The sequence below is a fragment of the Geotrypetes seraphini genome, chromosome 2, assembly GCF_902459505.1.
Source record: "Geotrypetes seraphini chromosome 2, aGeoSer1.1, whole genome shotgun sequence".
In the NCBI taxonomy this organism is placed as follows: domain Eukaryota; kingdom Metazoa; phylum Chordata; class Amphibia; order Gymnophiona; family Dermophiidae; genus Geotrypetes; species Geotrypetes seraphini.
In genome coordinates this window covers 318076244-318090977 of record NC_047085.1, presented here as the reverse complement: position 1 = coordinate 318090977, position 14734 = coordinate 318076244, and the positions used below count along the sequence as shown (strand labels likewise).

At 43.0% G+C, this 14734-nt stretch overlaps 2 protein-coding genes across 5 annotated transcripts in view; both read right to left on the bottom strand.

Moving 5' to 3' along the window:
• Positions 1-14331, bottom strand: part of TCAIM (T cell activation inhibitor, mitochondrial) — an 89294-nt gene extending 74963 nt beyond the window's left edge. Inside the window, exons 1-2 of one of the 4 annotated variants that reach the window (XM_033930090.1) lie at positions 14129-14331; positions 12857-12926 (exon numbers count right to left, since the gene is read on the bottom strand). In XM_033930090.1, the coding sequence (XP_033785981.1) occupies positions 12857-12926; positions 14129-14186 (128 nt within the window). In that variant the 5' untranslated portion in view covers positions 14187-14331. The other 3 variants (XM_033930091.1, XM_033930093.1, XM_033930092.1) reach the window with 3 other exon arrangements.
• On the bottom strand, positions 7777-12213 carry LOC117355814 (cold-inducible RNA-binding protein B-like). The gene is made up of 4 exons (XM_033934868.1): positions 12201-12213; positions 11863-12054; positions 8914-9097; positions 7777-7897 (listed from the first exon to the last, which is right to left on the bottom strand). The coding sequence occupies exons 1-4, from the start codon at positions 12211-12213 to the stop codon at positions 7777-7779; spliced, it is 510 nt and encodes a 169-aa protein (XP_033790759.1).
• Positions 14332-14734: the final 403 nt, after the last annotated feature.

The following is a 14734-nucleotide window of genomic DNA, read 5'->3' as shown; positions in this document are numbered from 1 at the left end:
CTGGGATCTTGGGCAAATCACTTAACCCTCCATTGCCTCAGTAAAAACAGATTTTGAACACTCCAGGGAGAGTGACATACCTACTGTATCTGAAAGTAAATTACCCTGAGCTATAACTGAAAAGGTGCAAGCCAGAGGAAGTGATGTCACCTATGGAAAAAGCAATAAACTGAAAGTACTAGTTCAAAAATATCTAAATGTTGGAAAGATTCTTACTCTTTCATATGGAGATTTATAAACTTTTTCCAATTACTTGTTTTAAAGCTACTCCATAGATTGAAAAAGTTTTTTGTATGGATCTTCAGAACGCAATCAGGCATAGCATACTTCCAGTTGCATAGGTCTACGTCGATCCAATTTTTAATGAATTTTTTGTGCTGTTTTTGTATGTCTCTCTCTCTCTTTATTTCTTATTATTATTATACAGAATTAATATTAAAATTTATACACCACTTAGCTTGTGCTTATTGGTCAGTGCCTTGCTAAATCTTCAGTTTCACCACCTCTCCCAACATGCATGTTTCATAAGAAACTTTCTTTAGGGTCGAAGGGATCTGTAACTGCACAAGAATACATTCACTTATACATTCATAGTCCAACATCCAGTATCCAAAGTAATAATGATATACAGTACTTCAACAGTGATAACCAAGAGTTTCCATCCCTATCATTTAAAAACATCTCCCTATCAGTCAATTCTTCCGTCTAAGGCGTATTTGTTCCTCTTTTGAGGAATTTTGCCACCATGCTAAAATAATGAAAGATAGATTTTACCAGCGGGGATATCCCAAGGAGATTGTACACCAGGCATATTTACACATCCAGGGATCGCAGAACACAGTCCCGCTCTTTCAAACACAAAAGACACAAAAGTTGGGAGTCTAACCTCTTGGTTAACGTAAAATGCTGAAACTACCTTAGACAGGAAGGATGGAACCGTGCGCAAGGAGACACCAGAGTCAGTAATACGCAGGAATGGATTCCGGCAAGATAGAGTCCGAATCTCAGAAACCTGCGGGCTGAAATAATGGCCACCAGGAAAACCGTCTTGATGGTCAGATCTATAAAAGAAGCGTGCTGAATTGGTTCATAAAGGCGGACGAGCCAGAGATCAGAGAAACAGATTAAGATTCTACTTCAGACAAAGCGTCCAAAGCGGATGCTATATCTGGAGTACACCTCAGAAAACAGACAACATCCAGATGAGAAGCTAAGGAGCCCCTCAGGGGCTTTGGTCTGAGTCAGGACAGACCAGCCAGCTGAACCCTAAGGGAAGCCACTGCCAGCCCTTTCCCCAACCTGTCCTGAAGAAACTCCAGAATTCTAAGAATGGACAGAACCCGAAGGAACTTCCTATCTCTGCACGCACCAGGCCTGATAACATCTCCACGCCTTTGCGTAAGCCACCAGCTTGGACTTCCGCTTGCTGCGAAGAAGGTCAGAAATCACTGCTGACAAGTAGTCTTTGCTGACTAAGGCCTTGCGCTTGAGCCAGGCCGTAAGACCAAAGTTCCAGAGCTTAACTATTCTCTGAGTGAAAAAATATTTCTTCCTATTGGTTTTAAAAGTATTTCCATGAAATTTCATTGAGTGTCTCCTAGTCTTTGTCATTTTTAACGGAGTGAAAAATCGATCCACTTGTACCCATTCTACTCCACTCAGGATTTTGTAGACTTCAAATCGTATCTCTCCCTCAGCCGTCTCTTTTCCAAACTGAAGAGCTCTAATCTTTTTAGTCTTTACTCATCTGAGAGGAATTACATCCCCTTTATCATCTTGGTCGTTCTTCTTTGAACCTTTTCTAGTGCCGCTATATCTTTCCTGAGATAAGGAGACCAGAACTGAACGCAATACTCTAGGTAAGGTTGCACCATGGAGTGATACAGAGGCATTATAACATTCTTAGACTTGTTAACCATCCCATTTTTAAATAATTCTTAGCATCTTGTTTGCTTTTTTGGCTGCTTCCACACATTGGGCAGAAGGTTTCATCGTATTGTCTACAATGACGCCCAGATCCCTTTCTTGGGCGATAACCCCCAAGGTGGACCCTTGCATCCGGTAACTGTAATTTTAATTATTCTTCCCAATATGCATCACTTTGCATTTGTCCACATTAAATTTCATCTGCCACATGGATACCCAGTCTTCCAATTTCCTAAGGTCTGCCTGCAATGTTTCACAATCCGCATGCTTTTTATCAACTTTGAACAGTTTAGTGTCATCTGCAAATTTAATCACCTCTCTTTGTTCCAATTTCCAGATTGTTTATAAATAAGTTAAATAGTACCGGCCCCAGTACAGATCCTTGCGGTACTCTACTGTTTACTCTCCTCCATTGAGAAATGTGACCATTTAACCCTACCCTCCGTTTTCTATCCAATAACCAATTCCTAATCCACAATTGAACTCTGCCTCCTATCTGATGACTCTTTAATTTTCTCAGGAGCCTTTCATGAGGAATTTTGTCAAAAGCTTTATGAAAATCTAGATACATTATATCAACCGGCTCACCTTTATCCACATGTGTATTCATACCTTCAAAGACGTCAAGCAAATTGGTGAGGTAAGATCTCCCTCGGCTGAACCCATGCCAACTCTGTTTCATTAAATCATGTTTGTCTACGTGTTCCACAATTTTATTTTTTATAATTGTTTCCACCATTTTACCCGGTACTGAAGTCAGGCTTACCGTTCTGTAATTTCCCGGATCTCTCATGGAACCCTTTTAAAAAATTGGCATAACATTGGCCACCCTCCAATCTTCAGGTACTACAGATAATTTTAGCGACAGGTTACAGATCACTAACAGCAGGTCAACAATTTCATGCTTGAGTTCCTTTAGTACTCTGAGATGTATACCATCCGGTCCAGGTGATTTATCACTTTTTAATTTGTCGATTTGCCTTAGTACATCATCCAGATTCACAGAGATTTCATTCAGTTCCTCTGCATCATCACCTTGAATACTATTTCCAGTTCTGGTAGATCTCTTACATCTTCTTCTGTAAAAACCAAAGCAAAGAATTAATTTAGTCTCTCTGCTATGGCCTTATCTGCCCCGAGTGCCCCTTTTGCTCCTTGATTATTCAACGGTCCCACGGATTCTCTCACTGGTTTTCTGCTTCTGATGTACCTTAAGAAATTGTTATGAGTTTTTGCCTTTTGGGCTAGTTTCTCTTCATATTCTTTCTTAGCTTTCTTTATCAAAGACCCATTAGATCAGGGGTGTCCAATGTCGGTCCTCGAGGGCCGCAGTCCAGTCGGATTTTCAGGATTTCCCCAATGAATATGCATTGAAAGCAGTGCATGCAAATAGATCTCATGCATATTCATTGGGGAAATCCTGAAAACCCGACTGGATTGCGGCCCTCGAGGACCGACATTGGACACCCCTGCATTAAATAGAGTGGGAGCCGGGGACAGTTAGGAAAAAATGCTTGAATGCCTAAATAATTTGTAATCCACATAGAATTGTAGGATATGCGGAATATAAATTATTATTTTTTTTTTAAAGGAAGAACCTCCTGCAGCCAGGGCTGCACCTATGTATCCAAGCCATTGCTTCCCCTTTCGTGCTGGTGACTGAAGAAGCGATCCGCTTTCCTGTTGATCACGAACACCATGAGATCGAACGTCGGGAGACCCCCCACCGGTCTAAGATGCAGTCAAATGCTATCTGGGACAGGGACCATTCCACAGGATCCATAATGTTGACTGAGATAGCCAGCATGAACAAAGTCCAGGTAGACTATGTGAGCTGTGGAGATCACCAGAAGATGGCGCTCCACCCAGTGAAACAGCAGTTGGGCCTCCAGCCTCAGGAAGGCATTTTTAGTGCCTCCCTGTCAATTGATGTAAGCCACTGCCATGGCACTGTTGGATAAGATCCGCACTGCTCGTCCCTGAAGATGTCGCATGAAGCAAAGCAGAGCCAGGCAAATCATCTGCAGCTTCACATGAGTGATTCTGCAGGGAAAGAAACAACCACCAGGCCATGCTGGCTCGAGCCTCCGCTGTTCAGGGGAGGAACATGTGTAGCAGGTCCCTCTGTGGACTCCAGCATGAAATGAGCACATACTGTAACGGGAGTATGTGGGCCCTGGCCCAAGGAATCACATCCATCATCGATACCATGGACCCCAGGACCTGAAGATACTGCCATGCTGTGGGAGCCAGAGCAGTTAGCAACTCCCTGATGACACCTCAAATCTTTACCTGGCTTACTAAAAGCAGGAACACCTTGTTCACTCCCATACTGAAGCGAACACCTAGATACTCCAGGTCCTGTGTCAGCTTGATACGACTCTTTCAGAAATTGATCACCCAGCCAAGCCGCTGTAGCAGCTAAAAAACCTGTTTGTTGAACCGTCCGACACCCCTCGGCTGCTGGAGATCTAATGAGCAAATTGTTGAGATACGGGTGGACAAGGACACCCAGGGAATGCAGATAGGCAGTTACCACAACCATTACTTTGGCGAATGTTCTAGGCATGGTCACCAACCCAAAAGGGTACAATAGTACCTCTGAAGGACATGGAATCACCCCTGAAAATAAGAAGGGGAGATCCTGGAGAACTACAGCATCAGGATCATGGTGAAGCTTAGCATGGCAAGCTCTAACCACAAAATAAGAGGCGGCAGCAGTCCTAAGGCCAGTTGCTGCTGAATCAAAAAGGTGCTGAGCATCTTCAGGACCATGCCTCCATCACTCAGAAAAGAAGTGTGCTTAGTCACCTGAGCCACTGAGGAATCAACCCTCGGGGACGCAAAACTCTGGTTAAAAGCATCAGCCATGGGATAGAGCCAGAGGACATGGCCCGGGCACATTTTAAGGGATCCTCAGGAGTTTCCCAGATATCTGTGAGCATTTTAGCAATAGTCGGATGGTCCACAAAGGATGCAGACTGTGGCCTCTCACTATCCATCAGCGAGCAATCTCCAGCAGCAACAGAAGTACCTGCATCCCGCTGTAATTCCCTGAGGAACTCAAATATCAAATTAACCAAGTTTGCTGGTTTAAAAAAATCTCCACACCACAGGATCATCCCCCAGATCCTGGTCTTGGAAATGTGCAAGAGTAGCCAACATCCCCTGCTGTAGTAATTAAAGGCACGGTCAAGGCATCTAGAGAATCTGAGTTGACCACCAGCGCAAACGGTGAACACGAGATGGGAGGATCGGGCTTGGGATCCCCCTCCTGTGACAGAGGGACCTCCAGTACTGATGCAAGCACTGGGAAAGGTGCAGAAGGCACCATTTTTTTAGCTAAATAAGCATGATCTAGCACATGAATGAAATTGGACGAAATACCATCTTCTAGGACAGCAGCCACCCCCTGAGAATCCTTCTTAGAACCCTTAGAAGACTTGCAGCCTTTGAACTCCGAATCACACCTGTGCTTTGCAGGGGCCACAAACGCGTTGTCCTTGGGGGCCGCTTTCGACTTTTTCAAGTACCCCCGGGCGTGCTGGGCTGTAGGACCACTATCTGAGGTAGAGGGAACCCAGGCAGATGAAATTTTGCTCTTCTCTCGTGCCGCAGTGCACATAAAACACAGCTGTTCACCGGACAGCCTTCCTCCACAAATGGGGCATGAATCCAAAGAATTCTGCTAGGGGAGTCCGTCTGAGTAGTTATATATATAATTTTTAAATACTTGGAAGGTTAAAAAATGATCTTAAATTCAAATCAGGAAAAAAAAATCCAAGATGGCTCCAGTGCAATTTTCAAAACAAAACAGCATGGGAAAGACAAAGGAACTCCCAAAACATGGAGATTTCAAGGGGGGGGGGGGGGACAAGGGCTCACTCACAAACTGCCCAAATCTCACTTTTAGAGACCCCAGAAATTTGACACAGCCTGTTAGTTAATAACTTACTGTGCCACATGATGCTGAAAGACTGCAGAACTGACCACAGGGAGATCCTCTGCTTCAACAAGTCTATGCATTGGACTCTGACTGCCCTCCCCCATCCCCCGGGCCAAAACCAACCTGCTTGAGACCACCACTGGACCAGTGCCGAAGTGAATACGAGGAGGGAACAGTTGGTTACGATTCCAGTCGCACCTCCATGGAGCCATGCAGCCTGCACCCACCCATTAGCGGACAAACCTGGGTTGAGGTAGCTCCCAAGGGACAGCTCCCTGAGCCCCAGAACAAAGAAGGGTGTCAGGTCAAAAGCGCGCCGGGACAAAGGTGCGCGCAGACAATTGAGCGCAGCACGAAGGTGCGCGCCGAAGAAAATTACTGTTTTTAAGGGCTCCGACGGGGGGGGGGGGTGCGTGGGGGGGAACCCCCCCACTTTACTTAATACAGATCGCGCCGCATTGTGGGGGCGTTGTCGGGGGTTTGGGGGGTTGTAACCCCCACATTTTACTGAAAACTTCACTTTTTCCCTGTTTTTAGGGAAAAAGTTAAGTTTCCAGTAAAATGTGGGGGGTTACAACCCCCCAAACCCCCCACAACCCCGCCGCAATCTGTATTAAGTAAAGTGGGGGGGCTCCCCAACAAAACCCCCCGTCGGAGCCCCTAAAAACAGTAATTTTCTTCAGCGCGCGCCTCCATCTTGCGCTCAGTTGTCGGCGCACGCCTTTGTCTTCCGTGATTATGTCTATGAACCACAAAGAAGCATGCTGTCCAGGGGATGTACTGTCAGGCAGTTGACCACCTGGAAGCAGATTTCCCAAAAGTCTGCGATCTCCTGCAGCCCAAGACATCCCAGGCAGGGAACAATGAAGCACTGTGGCAAATGCTGCAAAAAAAGCATGAAAAAAATACTGATATTAAAGAAAAATAAACACAAGCAGAAAAGACATGCTCCCTCTGGCCTATAGGCTAAAACAGATTCTCTGGGAGGAGGTGCTGAAGACTGAATATTTATAACTCCCTATAAGCCTGTCTAGCGATAATAGGTTCACAACCCGCTTGTCCAGAAACAATGTGGGATTGTACAAGAATAACAATTATGATTATCAAAACAGAACTGATGAAATGAAGGTATGTCATTTTTAAATTCACTGATCTTATCATTGATGGTTTATGCATTTTTACAAGAGTCTCTTGATGTAAAGCTTTAAAAACCATCTTAAACTGGATCATTCATTATACTGGCAACCAATGTAAACCAACCAAACAATATTGGTAAGTTCAACCACAGTGTTCCAACACCCATTAATACTCTGGAACAAACATTAGTTAAGCTATATCATTAGATTATAATATTTCTAAGTTTACATGCTTCATATTTATGAGGGTGGTTTGAAAAAAAAAATAAAAAAGACAAATATTTTTTTAAATTTGATGAAACATTTTTCCAACAAGATGGAAAAACTGGAAACTCGCTGGACTAACCCCCTCTTCTACTAAACCGTGCTAGTGGTTTTAGCGTGGGGAGCCATGCTGAATGGCCCATGCTGCTCCTGACGCTCATAGAGTTCATAGAGCGTGGGTCATTTAGGTATAAATACTTAAAAAAAATCCACAGCTTGTTTAGCTTCCAATGAATTCTGAATTAATATCCTTCAGACTAAAGAAAAAAAACCCAAAACTGAAGTGATTTTTAAAACTAAGACACTCAGAATAGGAGCTTTACTAAAGAAAACTCCTAAAAAATCTTTCAAGTCAGAAGCTGTCAGGCTGTGCTTAACGTTAGAACAATTACTACAAACAAGGAATTACAAGTAGGATATACTACACAATAACGATTCAGCGCAGCTCCAAAAATCTTTATAAACACAGCCATTGGAAGGATGATTTTGAGCCAGGAAGGATTTTTACTCATGTGTAGCATAACTATCATAGGTGTCTCTATAAGAACCTCCTGAATGATTACCATAGCCCCCTTGATTCCTGCTTCCATAGTATTCTCTGGATCCACCACCATATCCTCCATTCAGATAAAACTAAATTCTTCATAGCCTCGCCACACCCACCTATCACCACAACACCACTACGCATTAACAATCTTAACTACCCTATTCAACAATGAAGGTTCTGGGGGTAATACTGGATCAAGGTCTAACTATGAAAGACCATGTGGACTCCCTAGTCAGAAAGGGTTTTTTTACTCTCTGGAAACTTAGGTCCATTAGAGCATACTTCGACGCTTCAGCATTCAGAATTCTGGTACAATCCCTAATACTAAGCCACCTTGATTATTGCAACATTACCCATCTGGCAATCACCCGGAAGCAAATGCAGAGACTTCAACTGATCCAAAACGCAGCAGTCAGGTTGATCTTCAGACTGAAGAAGTCCGATCATATAACCCCTTCCTACCGACTCCTGCACTGGCTGCCAATGGAGGCACGTACGAAGTTCAAACTGGGATGTCTCTGCTTCAAGGTATTATCCGGTCTAGCCCCTAAATATATAACAGACCTCTTCTCATTCCCAACCAACAGACATGAGAGAAGAGCACACCAGAAATTTGTTTCCCCACTAGCCAGAGGATGCAAATATAAGAGACACCATCAACAACTTCTATCATACCAAGCAGCCTTATGGGGCAAAGACCTGGAAAAACTAATTACACACACAAACAATTATGGTGAATTTAGAAAACACCTAAAAACATACCTGTTCTCGAAATACCTAGGTAACGAATCAGAACAATAGCCCCCATCGCAATCCCTCCCCAAATTAGATCTTGTAAACTGTTAACCTCTAATCTCTAACTATGAATGTTCCTTTCAATTTATGGAATTTTTCTAATTCATTGTAAACCGCATGGAACTTCACGGTCCTGCAGTATATAAACTGTTGTTATTATTTTTATTGTTGCTACTATCAGATATTCACTGCTACACTCTGTAATTCGATGTCTGTGCAGTTCATCTTCATTGTAAACCGCCTAGAAGTCGCAAGATTGTTGGCGGTATATAAGAATAAAGTTATTATTATTATTATTTCTAGATTCAAACCTGCTACTTCCATAACCTATGTCTCCACCTCTTCTCCTGCCACCACGGAAAAAGCCTCTACCTCCAGAAGAGCCTCCTTTGTAGCCGCGACTTCTGTTGTCTGAAGACTGTCCTGCCTGGTCAACTCTGATTTGACGACCATCAAGTGTCTTTCCATTCATAGCCATCATAGTAACATAGTAGATGACGGCAGATAAAGACCCGAATGGTCTATCCAGTCTGCCCAACCTGATTCTATTTAAATTTTTTTCTTCTTAGCTATTTCTGGGCAAGAATCCAAAGCTTTACCCTGTACTGTGCTTGGGTTCCAACTGCCAAAATCTCTGTTAAGACTTACTCTAGCCCATCTACACCCTCCCAGCCATTGAAGCCCTCCCCAGCCCATCCTCCACCAAACGGCCATATACAGACACAGACCGTGTAAGTCTGCCCAGTACTGGCCTTAGTTCAATATTTAATCTTATTTTCTGATTCTAGATCCTTTGTATTCATCCCACACTTCTTTGAACTCAGTCACAGTTTTACTCTCCACCACCTCTCTCGGGAGCGCATTCCAGGCATCCACCCTCTCCGTAAAGTAGAATTTCCTAACATTGCCTTTGAATCTACCACCCCTCAACCTCAAATTATGTCCTCTGGTTTTACCATTTTCCTTTCTCTGAAAAAGATTTTGTTCTACGTTAATACCCTTCAAGTATTTGAACGTCTGAATCATATCTCCCCTGTCTCTCCTTTCCTCTAGGGTATACATATTCAGGGCTTCCAGTCTCTCCTCATACGTCTTCTGGCACAAGCCTCCTATCATTTTCGTCGCCCTCCTCTGGACCGCCTCAAGTCTTCTTACGTCCTTCGCCAGATACGGTCTCCAAAATTGAACACAATACTCCAAGTGGGGCCTTACCAATGACCTGTACAGGGGCATCAACACCTTCTTCCTTCTACTGACTACGCCTCTCTTTATACAGCCCAGCATCCTTCTGGCAGCAGCCACTGCCTTGTCACGCTGTTTTTTCACCTTTAGATCTTCGGACACTATCACCCCAAGGTCCCTCTCCCCGTCCGTGCATATCAGCTTCTCTCCTCCCAGCATATACGGTTCCTTCCTATTATTAATCCCCAAATGCATTACTCTTCATTTCTTTGCATTGAATTTTAGTTGCCAGGCATTAGACCATTCCTCTAACTTTTGCAGATCTTTTTTCATATTTTCCACTCCCTCTTCGGTGTCTACTCTGTTACAAATCTTGGTATCATCTGCAAAAAGGCACACTTTTCCTTCTATCCCTTCAGCAATGTCACTCACAAACATATTGAACAGGATTGGCCCCAGCACTGATCCCTGAGGGACTCCACTACTCACCTTTCCTTCCTTCAAGCAACTTCCGTTAACCACCACCCTCTGGCGTCTGTCCGACAGCCAGTTTCTGACCCAATTCACCACTTTGGGTCCTAACTTCAGCCCTTCAAGTTTGTTCAACAGCCTCCTATGAGGAACTGTATCAAAGGCTTTGCTGAAATCCAAATAAATTACATCTAGCATATGTCTTCGATCCAGCTCTCTGGTCACCCAATCAAAAAATTCAATCAGGTTCGTTTGGCACGATTTACCTTTTGTAAAGCCATGTTGCCTCGGATCCTGTAACCCATTAGATTCAAGGAAGTACACTATCCTTTCTTTCAGCAAAACTTCCATTATTTTTCCAACAACTGAAGTGAGGCTCACCGGCCTGTAGTTTCCTGCTTCATCCCTGTGACCACTTTTATGAATAAGGACCACATCCGCTCTCCTCCAATCCCCAGGAATCACTCCCGTCTCCAGAGATTTGTTGAACTGAAAGATCACTTGGATACACAAAGTCAGAGGCGTGAAGAAAGTACAAGAGTTTTATTCACAGCATGCCAGGACTCTAGTGCAGTTAATAGCCTGCCTACTAGAGTGTCAGAAACAGGAAATACACGGACTTTTATGCCCTTTTCGCAAACTAATATATGCAAAAACTACAATTTTCATTTGTTACTTCTATAACTTTCTACAATTATTATTGGTCCTAAGCCAGCACTTATGATAGGTTCAGGGGTACAACTTATAGTCCTATAGGAAACTAGCTCATTTCTCTGCTTATCTAAATCTTACAGGTCTAAATGTTACATGTACAGAAGGGCAGGGCACATCATGGCTCAAACTCTTATCTATTCAGCTTACAATGTGGTAAGGCAGGGACATACATTTCAGGCAGATGCAGTCAATAGATTATACACTGTTTTCAGCTATGTAGGCCAGAGCAATATTTTAAACAACAGTTAACTATTTCATGACCCTACAGAACAAGTCTTTAATAGGACTCGCCAGAACCTCTCTGAGCTCCCTTAGTATCCTGGGATGGATCCCATCTGATCCCATCGCTTTGTCCACCTTCAGTTTTTCAAGTTGCTCATAAACACCCTCCTCCGTGAATGGCGCAGAATCTACTCCATTTTCTCGTGTAACTTTGCTAGACAATCTCGGTCCTTCTCCAGGATTTTCTTCTGTGAACACAGAACAGAAGTATTTGTTTAGCACATTCGCTTTCTCCTCATCACTTTCCACATATTGGTTCCCAGCATCTTTTAGCCTAGTAATTCCATTTTTCATCTTCCTCCTTTCACTAATATATCTGAAAAAATTTTTGTCCCCCTTTTTTACATTTTTAGCCATTTGTTCTTCTGCCTGTGCTTTCGCCAGACGTATCTCTCTCTTGGCTTCTTTCAGTTTCACCCTATAGTCCTTTCTGCTCTCCTCTTCTTGGTTTTTTTTATATTTCACGAACGCCAACTCTTTCGCCTTTATTTTCTCAGCCACTAGGTTGGAGAACCATATCGGCTTCCTTTTTCTCTTGTTTTTATTGATTTTCTTCACATAAAGGTCCGTAGCCATTTTTATCGCTCCTTTCATCAAAGCAATTTTTGCGTCCTCTGCATTTTCGTATGTGACGAAGCCAAACCTATGGGATTTCTGTGTTTCTCTATCTTTAACCACAACCACTTCAGAAATCTGTCCATATTTGCAGAAAACCTGGTCCAACGATTGCTCATTCGTATCAAAGCTCAAGCCACCTATGAAGAGTTTTCCTTCGTTTGACGCTATCGTTACTAGAACGTATAAAAAGCACAAGCAGAAAGATACACTCAAGGTAGAAGCATCCGATAAAAAAGAGCATAACTTTTTTAAAAAATTTAACTTGCTATATTTTTTTTTACCAAATTTTTCATAACCACCCTCATAAAAGCACTACAACCAGTCCAGAACATCGCTACTAAAATGCAAAAGTTATTCGCAGTTAAACAATACTCCAAGCTCCTTGAATTAGAGAAACACATGGACAAATTTGTTCCTATCCTTGCAGGATCTCAATATCCCCGTCCCATCCCAAAGAGTTCTATCCTGGCAAGCTCTGCCTTAACTGCACAAGTCTCGAACACTTATGATTTCAAGTGTTCAGGCTTGTGCAGATGAGGACAGAGCAAAATCACAGATCTACCAATAATATGGAATTTCACTCGTAATCCAGGAGTTAACCCCCTCCCCCCAGGCTCTTAGCTCGCGTAGGACTACAAAATGGAGCAAGTTAGTCAAGCTATCAAAGTGAAGGAGATATTAAAACATCCTGTAACTGAGTCAACACCACAATCACAGTTTCAGAAAAGTTAAGTTCGTTTTGTGCTGTCCAGCACTGTATTGCTGAAATAACCAAGGCAGCATAATCAAGAGTTTTTGACCAAGCCCTCAGCTTAAAATTTGATTCTGTTTGGTGGCAAACTGTTAAGCATAAATCAAACAGTTACAGGGAAGTATTCTAGCACAACAGAATGATTAGAATAAATATATATGCATATCAAAACAGCAAATTTTAAATGAGCAAATATGTTTGGATTAAATGATGATCTTGCTTACCTTTTCATGGCTCCTAAACAAAACATTTCCATTCTGAATTTTAGGTCAATTTCCGGGCATCCATTAATCACTTCAATACATAATAAAGAGAGAATTTCAATTGTAAATTTAAGATGATGGCTGGAGATATATTTTTTCATTGCTTTGTTATATGAACGTGTTTTTTAAATAAAAATATAAAAGCCTTACAATTTTAGAATGAGTTAATGACAGCTATATATATATATATATATATATATATATATATATATATATGTTACTTTGAAGATAACTAAATCTGGGCCTGAAAAAAAAAATCAAGGGCAGGTCCAGGTACATCACTTAAAAATGAGCACCAGAGAGCTGCCAGAAACCAGCTGTTGTAGCAGCCAGAGCATTACGGTCACTACCAAAGTCAGGGAGATTTAGAATGATTTACTAGTTAACTTTACAGAGGTCTTGGCCTGCCCTAACAACAAAATTGGGAGTACAGAAGAGCGGAAGCTTAAGGACTGGATTGGACAAATCGTGAAGATACTCGAGTGCCTAATATGTGGCATCTGCATCAAGGCCTGGGAGAGAAACTTCGGACAGAGAAATTGTTGCTGATGACTAGGAGGGAAGGACTGGGACAGCAGACTAGGTAAGACTATATGTATGGTCTTTATCTGCCCGCAGGCCAGCTTCCAACGCTGGCTGGCCTGCAGAGGAGGCACTAGCTAGCAAAGGAAAAGAGGTTGGAAGGGAAATGGGAGAAAGACGAGGTGGGAGGGCAAAGAAAGTTATAACAAAAGGCAAAGTAAGAGGACAAAAGACCAGACACAGAAGAGGAAAAATTAGGCTCAAGCTGAAGATGTTCAAACTAAATGTTTCCAGTCCTATAGATTACCACTACACTATACCTATTCCAAATGTCGCTACTAAAGGATAATTTTTCCTCACTTCCTCTACAGCTCTATGAACAAGAAAATCACATCAATCACGCCCACCGAATCCAGTTGGTCTATACTGCCTATGATGTCATAAACAACAATCGCATGCAGCACGAACCAACCAAACCTCTCTCCCCATAAGGTCATTTCCAAACACTGCTCACGTGTGGCGCGCGTGCATCTTTCAGCGAAAGTGTTCTGAACACAATTACTGTACTTGGACTATTGTCACTTTCTCTCACGTGTGCACTTGTGTTGGTACGCAATTGGTCATGTGCTCACTCAGGGAGGCCTCCCCCCACCTTTAAGTAAAATCCCTGGGCTTACTCCCAGCCTTCCCACCGAAACCCGGGACACTCACTGGCTCCTGTCGCTCTCCCCTCTATCAGCTGCTGCCCTTCTTCCAGCAAACACCTCATCAGCACGGAACAGGCACTCAAGCAGGCTTTCTAGTCGTCCTGCCCCTAGCGCATCCTCATTGGCTGTTTCTACCGACGCCTGTACCCTACCGCATGAGATTGGTCGATCCCATCTAGGCGTGACAAGCTAAGGGAGGCGTGCATGCTATCGAAGGACAGAATTTCTGCTTCCGGACGCAGACAGACGTGTTCAGTCAATGGAGAACTCCGGGGGGGGGGGCTATGAATCTCGTGGAAACGTAGGAAGATTTGTCCTTATTTTTTTAATAGGTTTTAAATTAGCTGCCGCTGCTCTATCACTTCTAAAATCCACACTAGGTTGAAAAATCTTAACTTGGCAATCTTACCTCTCTATGGTGGTCGTTCTGATTGGCTCTCCTTCCCTTAAAGGGGAAATGCCATTGCGTATTGGCCATTCAAATAACTTGATTTGCTTTCTTAAGGCCCCAATTTGTATATATTACACGCTGGCAGAGCAGGATTAATTCTTCCATGGGCCCTATACACCTCCATTTAGTTATCTGCTTCTTTACAGTGGTGTGCAAAAA